General features: G+C 56.7%; 1 protein-coding gene across 1 annotated transcript in view; it reads right to left on the bottom strand.

Annotated features, from left to right (window-relative positions):
* GFRA2 (GDNF family receptor alpha 2) overlaps positions 1-16178 on the bottom strand; it is a 77875-nt gene that overhangs the window by 60766 nt on the left and 931 nt on the right. The window contains exons 2-3 of the mRNA XM_004685424.2: positions 11242-11556; positions 5442-5525 (exon numbers count right to left, since the gene is read on the bottom strand). Of these exons, the coding sequence (XP_004685481.1) occupies positions 5442-5525; positions 11242-11556 (399 nt within the window). The remainder of the gene's footprint in view (positions 1-5441; positions 5526-11241; positions 11557-16178) is intronic.

The raw sequence follows: 16178 nt of genomic DNA, 5'->3' as shown, positions 1-16178 counted from the left end.
TGGCTCACGCCACGGCTGGGACACGCAGAGCACTGCCAAGCGAAGCAAGTTCCTCCCAGACCCGGCCCCGCCCTCCACTCCCATCAGGGGCACAGCGAGCAGGCAGGCGGGTGGACTTCCTGAGATGTAACACGCACAGGACACCTCACACGTGTGCAGTCCTCAGCAGATGCAGCACCTCACGCGAAACCATGGATTCCCTCCCGCCCCCAACAGAGCTGCCACGGCCACCATCCGGTGCTGCAATGCCCCTGTGAAGCGTGATCACCAACTTGCACGGGGTGGGCTGAGCATTTCACAGGCGGGGTCAGAGAGGGCAAGTGACCCATCCTGTCATCACCCAGCTGGTTGGGCAAGGCCAGGATTCAAGCTGGAACTGCAAGACCTCAATGTTTGCGCTCCAGCCAAGATTCCAGGGTTCTCTCTGCACCTGTATTAGGAGCACAGTGCAGTAACAGGCCCCCAGGGGATCTACAGGAGAATGGATACAGACACCCATACTCACACACGAGAGAGAGAATGCCGGGACAAATGCTGTGGCAGCAAGGGGGAGAAGGATGCTCATCCCTCAGGGGCCATCTGCAAGGCTTCTCGGCTGGGGTAGGGTCCCTCCTCTCCTGAGCCCCACAGCAGGGAATAAGAACATCTCTGAACCTCTCCCAGCTCTATGCAAGAAAGACAGCCCACACCAGATGCTTGCTGGCTAACTGAGCGGACACCGCCCATATCTTCTTACTGCAGTCCACAAAAGGCCCTGAGCCAGGGCCTCTTCCCAGCCTCTGTATGTCTGCTTCATCACAATGGAACACACAAGGCCGTCATGGCTTAGCAGGAGCCTCAGAGTCCTCTAAAAATTGCCTGGCCACTTCTCTACTCCAACCTCCATCAAGGGCTACTGTGGATGGGGGTAGCCCACATCAGCAGCAGGCACACAACCACATACCAAATGCCAGGTTCCAGGCCAGCCCCATCACCTGCCTGCCTCCTGTCACCTTAGCCTCCTTTCCCAGGCAGGTTCAACACCACATCAAAGTGCGGGCTCCCTCCACACCCCCACCACTCCAAAATAAGCTTCAAACAGCATGCCGGTCACTGGGCCACACAGACTTGCAGGATCTCCTTTACCAGTGAGCTCCTACAAAATCCCCAAGCAAACAGGTTTCTCTCAGCCCATGCTGTGCAGGGAAACCAAACACTGAGGCAAGGCGCCTGGCCAAGAGACACACTAGGCAAACAAACGGAGCGAGGACTTGAATCCTGGTCTGATCTGTCCCTCCTCTTGGTCCTTGGTGTCCTCTGTACAGGGAAGGGGTGACCCTAGGTGATCTCTAAGTTCCCATCTAATGACAAGAGAAAAAGCTTGTTTTCATGAATGTGCTCCACACGCCCATGCATGTGGTAACACTTCCATCGGACGCGGAGGCCCGGAGGCCCCACCCCTGACCAAGAATGCAGAGGCAGCACCAGCTACACCCCAGACCATCTGCCGTTGCTTCTCCCAGTCCCTTGGGGGTGGCCAGTGGCCGGAAGGGAAATCGCTGCTCGACCACCCAGGCTCTGCAGCCTGACTCCGATGGCTTCTGGTGCATTTCCATCTCCCTCCCTCTCCACATCACCCTTTCACCTCCCCCACTCTGCCTAGACCACCTCTTCTTCCCCTAAGAAGCTTCCTTTGCTCTACCCTGGACCATCCTCTTCTGCCTCCTCAGATGGGCCAGCAGCGATTCAATATTCGCATAGTCACAGACACCTGGGCACTGAGGACTCTCCCTGGGCAACTCCTTTGGTCTCCCCTCCGGAACACACGCTGAGCTCCCCACCATCCTTGGCAGACACGACTCCTAAGCAGGTCGCTCTGCCTACATCCCTCTCCCAGGCCTCATTATCAAGCCAACATGCACGACAGCCCAGAGAGGCCAGGCCTGAGATCACACACACCTAGGTGGCCAAATCCTCTTTCAAACCCAGAACCTTCTGGCTCAAGGGCCAGGCTGCTCCCAGGCACCAGGCTGCCTCCCCAACTCTCCATCTGTGTTTTCAAGAGCAGCTGGGATTTCTGGAGCGAGAACAAACCTCTGCTCCTCCCTGAAATCTCCCTTCCCGCCCATACAGGTCAGGACATCTGGGTGCCTTCGACATCACGGTCACCCTGCTTCCTGGCACACTCAGACTGCTGCTCTCCTGGCCTTGCACTCGGGAGGAACAGGACACCAGGAACCCAAGACCCCATCACGGGCCCAGGGCCATCTCTGACTATGACAGAAAGGGGGAGACACCAGGCCCCCAGAGGATGTCAAAGAAGCCTAGCGGTTTTCTTTGCCAACAGGACTTCCCGAGAACCCCAACAGGGAGAGCAGGAAAGAGAAAAAGAACACGCATCTTGCACAAGGCCCTGAGCTCCCAGGCGGCAGGTGGTGAAGCGAGCAGCCAGTGTGCCAGCATGCACAGTGGCATTTCCTGTGACCCTGGGCCCAAACAGGAGCAGCACAGCTCCAGCAAGGCCAACAGGACTCTAGACCCCCGCGGCCTCCCAACACCCACAGGTGGAGGCGGGCGGGCAGAAGTGGGAAGGGACTTGGGCGCAGCCTCCAGCCAGTAAACTCATAATCCTAAAGCCTCAGGGCAAGGCGCTGGGTTGCCCAGGCCAGGGAGTCCCAGCCAGCGAGGCAAGGAGGGTGTCCAGACCCCCAGGATGCAGGGCAGTGAGGCAGGGGCCAGTAGTCACCACCTGAGCCTTAAGCTACCCTGCTCTCCTCTGGGGACCCACAGCACACTACTTCACCCCACAGTACAGCCACTGCCTGCTCCTGGTTGGGAAGAGGCTGGGGACACTGTTCTAAGTGTGTGTCTTGACTCTTAGGAAAGAAACAGAAGGTCTAGAGCAGGAAGTGACCTGACCCAAGCTCCCCAGGTGGTTCATGCCTCACCATGGCTTGCCTGGTTTCTGGGTGCCAGGCCTGGGCCTCTCCACCCAGCAGTGTGCCCACGCTCCCCAGACAGAGCCACCCAGCACCAGCTCTAGGGCCATCCTGCGTCTAGTGAGACCAACAGGGTGATAAAGAGGGAACATCTCAGGCCCTGAGCCTGGCCCTGGCCATGCGGAGTGGCCCCTAAGCCCAGGAACCCAGGGCTGTGTGGGGCCTACTTGTGAAGGAACTGGACAGAGGTGAGGGAAGCTGATCCAGTGAGCTGCAGACATGGTAATTTCCTCATTTGTCTTGTCAAGTTTATTACATAATGATTTTCTGCTAGGAAGATACTTAGTGAGGGTCTGGGAAGCAGCAGGGGCCAAGGCTAAGGTGAGGCCCTCTGAACTTCAAGGGGAAGTCCTGTCTTCACTGCAGGTAAATCCAGTAGCTCTGCCAGGAAGTCCTCTCTGCTGGCCCCTGAGCTACTGGCAGCGTGTGAAATGGGTGCACCATGCCCACCAGGGCAGGCCCCCCAAAGCAGGCACATGCCAACCATGTCCTCAATGTCCTGTACAGAGGCCCGGATCAGATCGCAGCTCAAAGGAGTTGTCCCCAGTGGGGCGTCTATCCAGGAAATGGGAGGGCAGGGAGTGCTTGGTCAGCCCTCACACCATCCAGCCCCACCAGACGGGCAAGCTCACCACAGAGCCCTCAGCACCCACAGGCTCTGAGCCCGTCACCTCTGCTGCTATCCGCAGGGGCGTTATGACGGTAAGAACCCGGACAAGGCACTCAATACATGGACCATCTTCGAAGTCTCTATTCCATTCACTGTGCCCCCAGTCATCACCCAGGTGCAAAGTCATGTCCAGGTGGTAGGAATTGTCCCACCAATGACATTTTCAAGGGAGGGAGGGTGTCACCAGGGAGCAAAAGCTAGTACTTAGATAAGCAGAATAAAAAGAAGGAACTATTAACAGTGGCTTGTGACCCTCCAAATTCCAACCTCATCTGACAAAATTTTAGTCCATGGCATTTGTTATGGAATGAATTATGTGCAACCCCAAATTTCATTTGCTAAAGCCATAACCCCCAATGTGACTGTATTTGGAAACAGGGCTTTAGGAGGTAATTCGGGTTAAAGAGGTTTTATGGGAGGGGTGTTAACCTAATAAGACTATGGTCTTGCACTCTCTTTCTCCCTCCCCCACCTCCCTGTCTGTGAGAACATAGTAAGAATGAAGCCATCTGCAAGCCAGGGAGAAAGATTCCAGAAAACCTAAACTTGCCAGACCTTGACCTTGTACCTCAACCTCCAGAAAATGAGAAAATAAATTTCTGTTGTTAAGAAATTAACAAGCTATCAGTCTATGGGGTTCTGCTGCAAAGCCCCAGCAGACTCAGACAGCATTTCTCTAGTAGAGAGAACTCACAACATGGTAACAACGAGAAGGAATAGGGCTGGGAAGCACTGGCCTGGAGAATCCCCACCTGGGACTCCAAGGAGGCTCCCTCTTGCAATTACAGAGCAGAACTTTTAACTGGCAGCTACTGTGTCCCCAGGAACACAAGGCCTGGGGACGCTGCTACTGGTGTCCAGTGGGTCGAGGGCAGGGCAGCTGCTAAGCACCCTACAGTGTCCACGTCAGCTCCTCCCACATTCAGAATTCCCACATCAGTCTGTCATCAGTGCTCAGCTGTTGAGAAACCTAAGAGCAAAAAACTTCAAATACTGTCAAAAAATTCCCTGAAAACCAGGGAACCAGCCTCTCCACCAACTTCTGAGTGTCAGCAGAGGCTCCAGGAGACCTCACCCAGCCCTCAGAGAGCAGGGTCCAAGATCCAGAAGCCTCTCCTCAGTCCTGACAAAGTGGGTGCCCCAGGCATACTAAATGTCAGAAGAACACGCCAAGGAGGAAACCAAATATCTCATGAGGCCTAGAACTCAACATGGCCCTTCTCACTCCCACAGCAGGGCAGGTGGGAACAGCCTGGGGTCTCCCACAGAAGCCTCCTCAGTGGGGTACCAAAAGCAGAGCCCTCAGTGGGGTATAAGGAGCCCAGAGCTGAATGATCACTGTGAAACTAACACCAACCATCACACTAGCAGTCCCGATGGCTCCCACATGCCGGCACACAGAACTCTTCACATTGGCTCCTTCACACCTGTGACAACTCCTGATATATGTGCTGGTGCTCACCCATTGCACGACTGGGGAAACTGAGGCACTGAGCAATTTAGCAGCAACTAGGAAGGACATAACAGGTAGCGTGGGTGACCAAAGAGGAGCGTGACATCAGATGGCAGACTCAGGACCACTGCATAAAGGCAAGCCCCACAAATGCCCCCTATGCAACTCGGGCTGGTGTCGTGGCCTCCTTTATTAGCTCAGGACCTGAGGCTCAGACACATTCAGGGGCTTTTGAGTGGCACACTCAGCTGAAGGCCAGGCCACCCACACAGAGCCCAGAGACCTGTCCCCCCTCCACCAGGTCCAGAGAACTAGCGAAGACTGACCCCAGCCCACTTACCTGAGAAGATTGAAGCAAGCCTGAAGATGTCCGAGAGGCGTGAGGTCACGGGCTCATAGGGTGAGGCTTCATAAAACTCCTCACCTGGAAGAGAGAAGCGGCATCATTCACCTGCTCGAGCTATTTCTCTCCAAGTGGGGCAGAGATTCCCCAGAGTGGGGAGGCACTGTCAAAGGTGTTCCTCTCACCCTCCCTATGTGGGCAGCCCTCTTCTGAGGACTCTCTGCCTCTTCCATAAAAAAAGCTGCAGGGAAGCTGGGACCATCACAGTCCAAGCAAGGCCAGACACAAGGCAGAGGATGACGCTGAGGACCCTCCACACCACTCAGCACGAAGCCCTCCTTTCACAAGAAGGCTCAGAGGTGGCCCGGAGAGGAAAAGCAGCCTGAGGGCACCCAGCTCCTCAGGGAGCAGGTGCCAGACTCGTATCATCTTTGCCTCCCAACACTTCAACACGCCTGGCAGCCCCGCACAGGTCCCTTTCCAAGACAGAAATTCCTCTTTGCTTCCTGTCCTGTCACTGGCGAGTCCTCGGAGTGGAGGCCTGAACCCACCATCTTCCCTACCACCTGCTGGCTTCTCAGACCTGTTTTGGAGGCTTTGTGGAGCATCAGGCTCTAAGAATGGAAAAGCGAGCAAGTGACAGGAGACAAATGGCAGGGAGCTGCCCTGGAGACCCCTCACCGGCTCTCAGCAGCCCCGCCCTCTCTGTCAGTGCCTCAGCCAAGAGAACATCCTCCTGAGACATTACAGGTGAGGAGAAATCAATGGAAGACACTCAGACTCAGTCAAGGGGGCGGGGGCTCAGGTGCTCATCCACAGCCTCACGCATTGATTTTCCATCTGCCCAGGGCCACCCTAAGCAGGCACCCCTATCTAGGGGGGATCCCCTGTGGGGAAGCACCCTTGGGACCACCTGCAAGAAATGGCCCCAGCCCTCCCTGGTGGCGCAGCAGGTTAAAGCACAGCACAGCCAGTGAGCAGCAGCCACTTCAGTACGAGTTTGATTCCTGGCCCAGAGGTGACCCACATGGCGCGCAGACCTCTCCTGACCCGCCCGCTGCTTCCCTCAGCAGTGTATTTCATTGATCTGCCTGTTCTGCCCCCCCACTCTGTCTCTGGTGAACCTCTTCCTCCCCTGCATCTCATGCCTGTACCCCAGTTCTGTATGCATAAATAAATCTTTAAAAAAAAAAAAAAAGAAGAGGAAGAAAGAAATGGCCCCATAAGTCCCTCCTGTAAGGGTCTCATCTAGCCAGCCCTGGGACTACACTCTACGCTTAACCAGCCCTCGGCCGGTTCATGGGGCAGGGAGTTTGTCTGCATTATGAAGCAGACCCCCAGAAAAAGAACCAGCCCATCCGGAGGACACAGGCCCTGCACCCAGAGAGGATCCCTGGGTGCACAATGGGCACCCACCTGCTGTTTGCTTTTGACCTCCAAACATCACTCGTTCTCGGGCTACTTCCATCCCACTTTCCCTTAGGCTGACCAGGCCTCCACCACAGGCCTGTGGGATCTCAGCATCCCACAGTCTATCCATGTGCACTGGAAAAACTCCTTTCAATGGGATTACCAGCCATTACTATTTACCAGGCAAATAACATAAGAGTTTAAGAAACACATATACTAAATCTTGGCTACCACTCATGGCCACCTTGGCCATTGACAGATAGGCTATTAAGGCAACAAGACTCAGTTAAGGAACTCGCCCAAAGTCACACAGCTGGCAGAGGCAGATGTCAAACCCCGGAAGTTGGTTCCCTAGTCCAACCACTATGAATACTGTCTCCAAAAATAAAGTGCTGTTGGAACCAAACTGTTTTTCCACAAGTGCTGCTACTGTCTGACGATCACAGGGTTAGGCGCTTGCCAGCGGGCTCCCTCAGCAGTGGCTGCCGCCCCTGTACCTGGGAGTGAGGCCACCAGTATGACTCTCCCAGGGCTGGCTGGGAGGGGCCCATCCTATTGGAACCAACTGCAACAGATTTACCAGTGGGAAATCTGAGGCCTGGCCCAGAGGGCATCCCCACAGCCAGATTGTAGCCACACCAGGACCTCAGGTTGGTGGTAGGGACCTGGGGGAGGACACGGGACAGAGACATTTGCTTTTCTTATTGGAAAAACCAGGATGGCCCCGAACTTCAGTGTCACCCAAACAGGGAAGCGTGGCCTCAAGCCTCTCCGTGAGACTAACAGCGATGGGGGCCATGAGTGGTAGCGAAGAGAGGAAGGGCAGGCCAAGGCCACAGGACCTCCCAGGGGCAGTGAGAGAGGCCTGCACATGCCCAGGCCCTGTTCTCACCCCCAGTTTGTGGTGTGCAAAAGCCACAGCTCCCTGCATCTGTTTCCACCAAAACAGGGGTAGGACCGTGTGACCCCCGGGGCCTTGGAGCTGAACAGCCTGCATGCTCAGCAAAGGCCATATTCCTGCCACCTCCATAAAGCTCTTTCTACTTGCCAGGGGCGTCTGCCTATGTTGACAGTAGCAAGCTCAGCTTCAAGTAGAGGGACAAGGCGGGACCAAGCCTCCAGGGGACCCTTCCACCAGCAGGTCAAAGAGAAGCCAAGCGTCTAAACCAAACCCTCTCCTCTCAGGGGTCCCCTCTGGTCAGCAGTTGGGTTAACAAGTTCATTAAGGAACAAGGAGAAAGTGTTTGCAGCCTCCTCGGGGTGAAGACTCCCCCGCTCTGTGAATGAGGACATGTTGCTGGTAGGGTCCTGCAGCTCGCAGGAACATCGCCTGTTATTGAAAGGCCTCTTTGTGGCTTCCCCATCGGTCCGGGACAGAAAGACCTCTATCGCCCAAGACCCGGCGGCAGGGTATCCTGGGGTCCCAATGGCTGGCACAAGGTTCAGGAAGAGAAAAGCAGGGGGGTCTGCCCTTCTAGAGAAGGCTCGGAGTGGGGTCCAGGCCAAGGCCATGGCTAGCTGGGAGAGACCATAGTATCTTCAGTGTCGTCACTCTGAGGCTCACAGTAGGTGTTTCAGAGGTATCTGTTGAGTACACAAACCAAGAAGAAGCGCTTCAAGAGTGGGACAGAGACTGCCATTCCTGGGTGGACAGGGCCATGAAGGCCCCAGGCCAGCGCACACAAATGGGTGATGTGTTTGCTGAAGGCCTGGTCTCTGGGCGCCCCCTGCACGATCCTTTGCAGGGCACCTGATGCCTGAGGGCGCTGCCCTGGGAAGGCTCATGGCACCCCTCCAGCAGCTCTTCTAGTGAGCAGTCCTGGGCACGACAAGCCCACCCCAATCTCCCAATCTGCCCAATCTCCTGTGGCTTGAGGTGGAGGCTGCCGGAGAGGAAACAGGAAACTAAACAGCCCTGCCAGCAGAATCGGGGTGCTTCACTTTCTGTGCATCAGAGCCCCCCTAGCATGAAGACACTCCTGGTCCCTTAGAAGGCAGTGCGTGGTGCATGGCACAGCTCCGGTTCTCTGTCTGCCTCTGGTTCTAGGACTTGAGGGCGCTGGGTGGAGACACGCCCACCTGACTCACGAGGAATGACTTTGTTATTACAGGTGGTGATGCTGTTAATGATCGCGTGTGCAGCTCACTCTATGCTCAGGGCACGTCTGGACAGTTCCACCCCAGTTCAGAAATCCCAGGCACCTGAAGCCGCTCCCCCTCCCCTGCCAGCTCCCTGCAGACATTCTCGCTCCCTGTCCCAGCCCCGGCCCTGGGCCCACCCCTGCCCCGGCACTGTCCCACAGAGGACCCCTCTATTCTTCACCTCAACATCTCCATCACTGCTTTGGAATTTAAACAGCTTTACCCTCTTATATCCTAAATAATATTAATCACCCATTTTTGTTCTTTTTTTCACATTAAATTGCTAAGAGTTGCTCTCCAGTCATCATTCCCAGCTCCCAGGTCCCACTCACTCCCAAGCCAGACTCCTATCCCAGCAGCTACCTAAGATGCTCACCCCAAGAGCATAGGAACACTTTTTCAGCCCCTTGCTAAAGCACCAGAGTAACACTCTTTCCTTTTGGGAGTGACACTCCGTGGAGCCACCTGCTACCGCCCCCCCTTTCCCGGAAGGCTCCTTGTCCCCGGAGCAGGCTTCCCTTCCTGCCCATTCTAAAAAGTGAGGTCCTGGCCTCTCCCCTGCCCGCCTTCTAGTGTCACGGCACCACTCTGCCTGCCCTGTAACGGCCTGCAGGCGCACCCCCTCCCCAAAGCTCCTGCCCAGCTGTCAGCAGAGCGTGGCCACCTGCAGGACCTGCCCTCCCCACTCTGACCTGCACTGCTTCTTGTGAGCTGGTCATGTCCCCTGGTGTGTCCAGAGGGAAAACTGGGTGTCCTCCTTGACTCCTCCCTCCCGTCACCAAGAGCTGTTGACTACACCCTGTCTTTGTCCACCACTGTCCTTCTTTAGCCCTGGACTCTTGGCCTGGGTCATACAGCGGCCTCCCCCGTCCGCTGTCACCATCACCCCTCCCTCGGAACCACATAAACATCTTCCAGAAGCAGAGGCCCAGTCTTCTCCCTTAAGACTGCTCAGGGCGGCCTTCCCTGGTGGTGCAGCGGGTTAAAGCACAGCACTGAGAAGCTAAAGCCACTTCCGCATTCCCGCCTGCCCCGGAAGTGACCACATGGCGCGGCAGACCTCTCCTGACCCGCCCGCTGCTCCCCTCAGCAGTGTTCTTCTTTGATCTGTCTGTTCTGCTTCCCACTCTGTCTCTGGTGCCCCTGAGCCTCTGGACTGTACCCCAGTTCTGTATGCACAAATAAATAAATCTTAAAAAAAAAAAAAAAAAAGACTGCTCAGGGCTCCCTGCTACCCCCACGCCCACCCCATCTGCACGTCCAACTCCCCACATACTGAGCCCCCTGCAGGTCAATAAGTGGGTTCAGGAGCCTCATCGCAGACCTTTCCCAGCTCTCCCCTCACCACTGACTCTCCATAAAGCTGCTCACTCTTAATCTAAGCTGGGAGGCTGCCTCCTCCAGGAGGCTCTTCAGGGCTCACCATAAGGAGTCAGATGCTCCTCTCCATGCTCTCCAACAGCATTTGTGCCACCAAATGACAGAAACCCTCTTATCCACACCCGTTTCTCCCCAGACGAGGCGCTCCATGCAGTCAAAGGCTGTCCCAGCTTATGGTCCACTCTTCCCAAAACGCCTAGCAGATGGTAAACTCAGAGAACAGCCAAATCAACAAGACGGTGACCCAGGTGGTGAGACTTTCCAAAGCACGTGCAAACGCCCATGCTCCAGGGAGCCCTGGGAGGGAAGAGGGGGTTGCTGGGGGCTGGCTGGGGGGCATGAGGCTACAATTCTGCCTTGGGACTGCGTCAGACCTGCCAAGGGGGTAAGATCACACTGCTCCCAGCACTCAGCTCATACTAGGTCAGCCCGGGGCCAGGGAGCCACGCCCCTGAAGGACAGGCCCCCTGGGAGCTGAAGCGGCAGCCGATGGGTCTCCAGGCACCTTGGCAAAGCTCCACAGACACGTGGCCGCCCCTTCTCTCCCCACACGGAGCCCCCATCCACCTCGGAGGGAGCTCCTACCTCAACTTGTCTCACTCTGGGTGTGGGCCCTTCCACCCTTGGTTACTTCTCCCCTTACTTTGCGGGCTCCCTTCCCCCAGCCTGGGTCCCCCCCCTCCACGCCACCTCCCTAACTGTCACCTGCCCCCTCCTAGCTTCCATGGCGACTTCCCCCAGGTCCCTGGGCTCTCCTGGCAGGTAGAGCAAGCAACCAGTTCACTCACATCCACGACCTCTTCTGAGCCTGGGCCCGCCATGAACCCCGCCCGTGCACCTCCTCCTCCCCAGCCGCCCCGCTTACCCTCGGTCAGCCCCAGGTGGATGCTCCAGTAGATCTGCAAGCACTGCAGCTCCTTCTTCATGCCGCGCTTGCAGCGGCAGTCATACAGCGGGCTCTCCTGCAGCACCTCCAGGGCGGCCTGGCACTCCTTGTTGGCCAGCATGGTGTTGCGGTCCCGGCCCGCCAGGCACTGCCGCAGCGTGCGGTAGCGGGAGATGCAGTTGGATTCGGCGGCGCACAGCTCATTGGCCCGGACACAGTCCACTGGGGGGCGCCAGCCCTGGAGCTCGGGGCCCTGCGGGGAGGAAGGGCTGGCCAAAGAGCGGAGGGTCTCGTCTGAGGTGGGGAGGGAAGACAAGTGTGAATGACGGCTCTGCAATCTCCCACCCAAGATGGAGGCCTGGGGGCGTGGGCCCTCCTGGGAACGTCACACCCATGTGCCTCCAAAGCACACGAAGGCCGACTCAAGGCTCCAGGCACAGCCGGGTCAGGGGGGTAGTGGTGCAAGGAGCCCCCGTTCCCACTGTCCTTCCTGAATCCCAAAGGAGAACTCAAGCTGTCCTCTGCCCTGGCTCTCCAGTTCTCATCAGTTCCACCCTCAGCTCCTCAGCGTCGACCCTGGGCCCAGGAGCAAGCAAACCAAGCTGGGAGGGCCCTCACCCTCAGACCACAGGCGAAGATACCAGTAGTCCAGAGAGGACTGTTGCCAGCTTAGCTGCGAGCAGGAGCCGCAGGACCCGCTGGGAGTGCGGAGTGGGGCTCTGGCTTTCTGAAACCCAGGCCTCCCATCAGCCTCAGTCCCAGCTGGACGTCCACCCTCAGCCCTGGGTTAGTCCTAGAAAGCAGCAGAAATTTCCTAGCCTGGCAGGACACAAGGACCACCGAGTCCAGCCCTCACCTTTAACCCTGGGAAAGCCAAGAGAGAAGGGAGCTGATTACTCAAGGTCACATCAGGCTGAAAAGGCCCCTCGGACCCTCCTCCTGAGCCCCTAGACTCAGGACGGTCTAGCCCCATGGTCTGGACTGAGGCATGCCAAAGGAAGGTGCTCCCCCTTTCCCACCAAGTTCATCGTTTCAGATCTTAAAATCTGGCCTCCTGGGGTCAAGTTCTACCCCAAACACCAGCAAAAGAAAAGTCTGGTGAGACGCCTCCTCCCTGTCTCTGTCCTCTCTTGAAATGTGCCTTCCGGCTTCTCTCATGCTTCTCTCCTAACAGGACGACTTCCCATCATGGTTTCCCTTCAATGGCCTTAATGTCGCTCCCAATCAATCTCTCTCCTCATTTCTTTTTTCCCCGTCCTTTCCTTCCAACCGGCCCCTTAAACCCTCTCAGGTGTCTTTTTTTCTTTCCAAAACCAAGTCAACTGCAAGGGGAGAAACGTTCCCCTCCTTTGGCCCTGGGCTTACAGTTAAGAGTCTCACCTCCCTCCAAAGTGTACAATGACCTCACTCTTCTCACTCATCACCCCAAAGCCCAACAGCCAAACCCAGTCTTAATAAGGCCAGGCATCAAGGAAGAAGGTACTGAGGTGAAGGGCTGAGGGGGGCTCTCTGGCTGCTTTCCAAACCAAGATCCAAACGGCTTTCCTCTAGGCAGACATCTACCTGGTTTCCCAGTCCTCTCCAAGCCCTCAGGCCAGAGCCTCCCACAGCAAAAGCCTATACTGAGGCCTGGAGGCTCGACCAGCTTGTCCAAGACCCGAGGAATGATCTGAGAGGTTTCTTCCACCCACCCTGCCCCAAATATTGTAAGGGCCTAGGCCAGAAGTCCCCTCCCCAGAATCTCACACTATCTCCCCCATCTCCACCCAGCCCTAAGTCTCTGCTTCCCCCTCAGAGCCTTGCTCTGGGGGGAGCTACCTTAGGCAGGGAGACAGCGACACCTAGAGGTAGAGAGCAGCATGACATGCCTGCACTCCCACTTCTGAAGGAAAGAAATGAGCTTTTTTAGACCAACCAGGTCTACCCCACTTGGAGATGCAGAAGAGAAACAGGGAGTGGTCCTGGAGTGGAGGTGACCGTTGGGCTGATACAAAAGACATTCTCCCACTGGCCATACCTGTACCTCCACAAAGGAAGGTGTGTGGTAAGGCTGAAACAAGACCAGAGAAGAAGCCATCATGGAATATGGGCATGGACAGCAGGCATCTGCCAGGGCACTGGCTAGAGAGATGTCCTCCATCCAAGCCGAGACAGCAGCTTTATTTCCCAGATTCAGCAAATCCTCAGATTCCTGAACAAGACTTGAATGCATCTGGGCTACCCAGGAGCAGCTGAGCTGACCCGGCTTCACTCGCACCTGCTGTCCCCGTTGGCCAGCCAGTCAGCCTGTCAGAGCCTCGAAACAGGCCCAGGCCTGCCCCTTTTACTATGTCCAGCATCCGACCTTGACTGCACCTGTGGCTACACCATCATAGGAAGTGGACAGAGAACCGTGTGCCCGTGGCAGGTTTAAGGCAAGACATTAGCATGAGGACCTTTACCCTGCCTGCCCTACAGGGAGGTCGAGAAGCGAGGAGTGCTTCTTACAGAATCATGGGGTCCCATACAAAAGGCAAGGGCTTCCCCACCTACCGTTTAGCATGTGTGCCTAGACTGGGCAGTGTTCTGTGGAGGGCCAGGCGGTCTCTCAACAGACTCCCTTACCACCACCCACCTCCTGGCCATCAGCACCACCGGAACCCATCCCTCCCACCAGAGAAAAGAAGTGAGGGCAATTCAGAGTCTCAGGCCAAAAAATGCTGGGAGTGCAAAGGTCAAAGGTACACTGCCGACATTTCCAGGCTTGGGATAGGAAGAAAACTCAGCTCCATCAAGACACGTGAAACACTTGCAGAGACCCGGGGTGACTGAGAGACCAGAGTCACAAAGGCTCACTTACATGAACCATCCTCACAAGATCAAGAATATGTGCCAGCAGGCCAGAGGAAGACAGCCCCCTGACCAGCCCGGCACCCCCAAAGCACTTCCCAGAACCGTCAACACTGGAGGGCTGGGTGCTGGGGCAGGCTCAGAACCTGCGGCGGCACACGACAGGCCCTGTTTCATGGCGCCCTGCTCAAACTGCCTACCAGCATCGCAAGCTTCAGAAAAGCCTCTGCCCAAGTACAATTTCCAACCAACTCCCAATTATGGGTTCCTTGCCAGGAAAGGGGTTCTGCGGCTGAAGTTTCCCTACCACCAACCTATTCCTTCTTGCCAGCTCTAACCCTGAGCCTAGTCGTGCAGCCAAGCCCTCACTGTAGCTTTAGAAAGGGACTTCTGTAGAGAAGGGAACTGAAGGACTGGCCAGAGGGGCTACTAACCCCAGCTTCCCCCTCCTTTCACCCCCAGGGCAGCAGACCCAGCAGAGCACGCATCTGGCCAGAGCCCCAGGCACACACACATGCACACGCGAACACACATACCCTAAGAACAGAACAACTCCTGAGCGCCTCAGCTGGGAAAAGCCTGCTTGCAGCAAGGGGGTCTGGGCCTGCAGATGCCCACGGATCTCCTCCACCTGGGATGCAGAACACACCTACACCTAGGAGTCTCAGGAGCAGTGGGCTACCTGCTTCCCTTTTCTTCTTGGCCCTGCTCAGTCTTGGCCCTAGAAAGTTGGGCTTCAACCCAGCAGTGGGAGAACAGGGCAGGTCTATTGAAACCCCTTCAGAATCAGGGTTGCCAGGCTGGGCTACAGGACAGCAGTGGCTTGGAACACCTTCCCAGCCTCCACCTCAGCCCCTCCCACCCTGGACAGAAGCTCTGGGAGGCCAAATACTGAAGGCCACACCCTAGAGCAGGGCCAGGCCCCAAGGGGACCTAGGCTGGAGAGTGAGGGGGGAAAAAAAGGGGGTGGACAAAGGCCCAAAGCCTGACCCACAGAACGCAAATACCCTCCTAGTGAAGAGGACATTTACTCAACCACCCACCATCTTTCCTCGCCAAGCACCTACCTACCTCCCCTCTCCCCTCCTTCTGGCCCAGCAGGCCAGGGTAGCTGGCACAACACCCACACCCCACACAGAAGCAGATGTGAGCTCCTGCAACACAGACCCTCCAGCCCCAGGGGGAGGGGCCCCTGATCCCACCACACACACCCCAGCCCCCAGTCTGGCCAGCACCCAGCCCTGCAAACACCCTTTTCCTCACCTCAGGCTCAGAATGCTCCCTGTATACCCATTTTCCAAGCAGCTGTGCGATTTCGCACAGCATAAAATGGGGCAGTCCAGGGACTGGGAATTCTGGGTGGGAAAGAGACCTCTGTTCAGGGGCACCACCTTCCTGTCTAGGTGTGGGGCCCCTACAAACCCAGCTTTGGCTTTTTGCCCCTCCACCTTCTTCTTCTTCACCCAAGGTAGTAAACTTTGGCCTCCTTCCCAGGTTCTTCCCATCAATTGTGGGGTCCCCAGACCCTCGAAGGCAGAAAGGGAAGCCCAGGGGAAGACTGCTGGCACCCTCCACTCCTACCAACCCGTCTGGCCCAGGGAGGGAGGGTAGAGGGTAGAAAGTTGAAAAGTGTTTCTGGGTAGTGGAGCCGCGGGCAAGGGTTGGTGGGGATTGGGAAGCGGCTGCGTTTTCCAGAGGTTGATTGGCAGGTGGGGGGATGGCTGCCAGCACTGCCCCCACAAATGTCCAACCAGGAGCTGCCTAGAAACCCAAGCCCTCCACCGCGGCCCTCAGGGAACGCACTGAGGAAGGTGGGATGGGCAGGCTTTTTCTCTCCCCACCGCTGAGCTTCCGCTCTCCCTCCTCTCTTCCAGATCAAGAGTTGAATTTTTTAATTCTTAAGTTGCCGCAATTCGAACCTATAATTTAGAGGAATGGGAGCAGTCGTTGTGTGCGAGCGTGTGTGTGCGTTTGCGTGCGTGTGTAGGGGAACGGTGTGGTGTTCAAAGTCTCCTTCCCGATGCCCCCGCCAGCCGCGGCTCCCGTCCCCGCTGGGCACCCTAGCCGCCCGGCCCGCCCGGGTTGGC

Source organism: Condylura cristata, unplaced genomic scaffold (assembly GCF_000260355.1).
Source record: "Condylura cristata isolate star-nosed mole 26May11 unplaced genomic scaffold, ConCri1.0 scaffold00018, whole genome shotgun sequence".
NCBI classification, from domain to species: domain Eukaryota; kingdom Metazoa; phylum Chordata; class Mammalia; order Eulipotyphla; family Talpidae; genus Condylura; species Condylura cristata.
The sequence above is the reverse complement of the archived record's forward strand: the minus strand, read 5'-3'. Positions and strand labels throughout refer to the sequence as shown.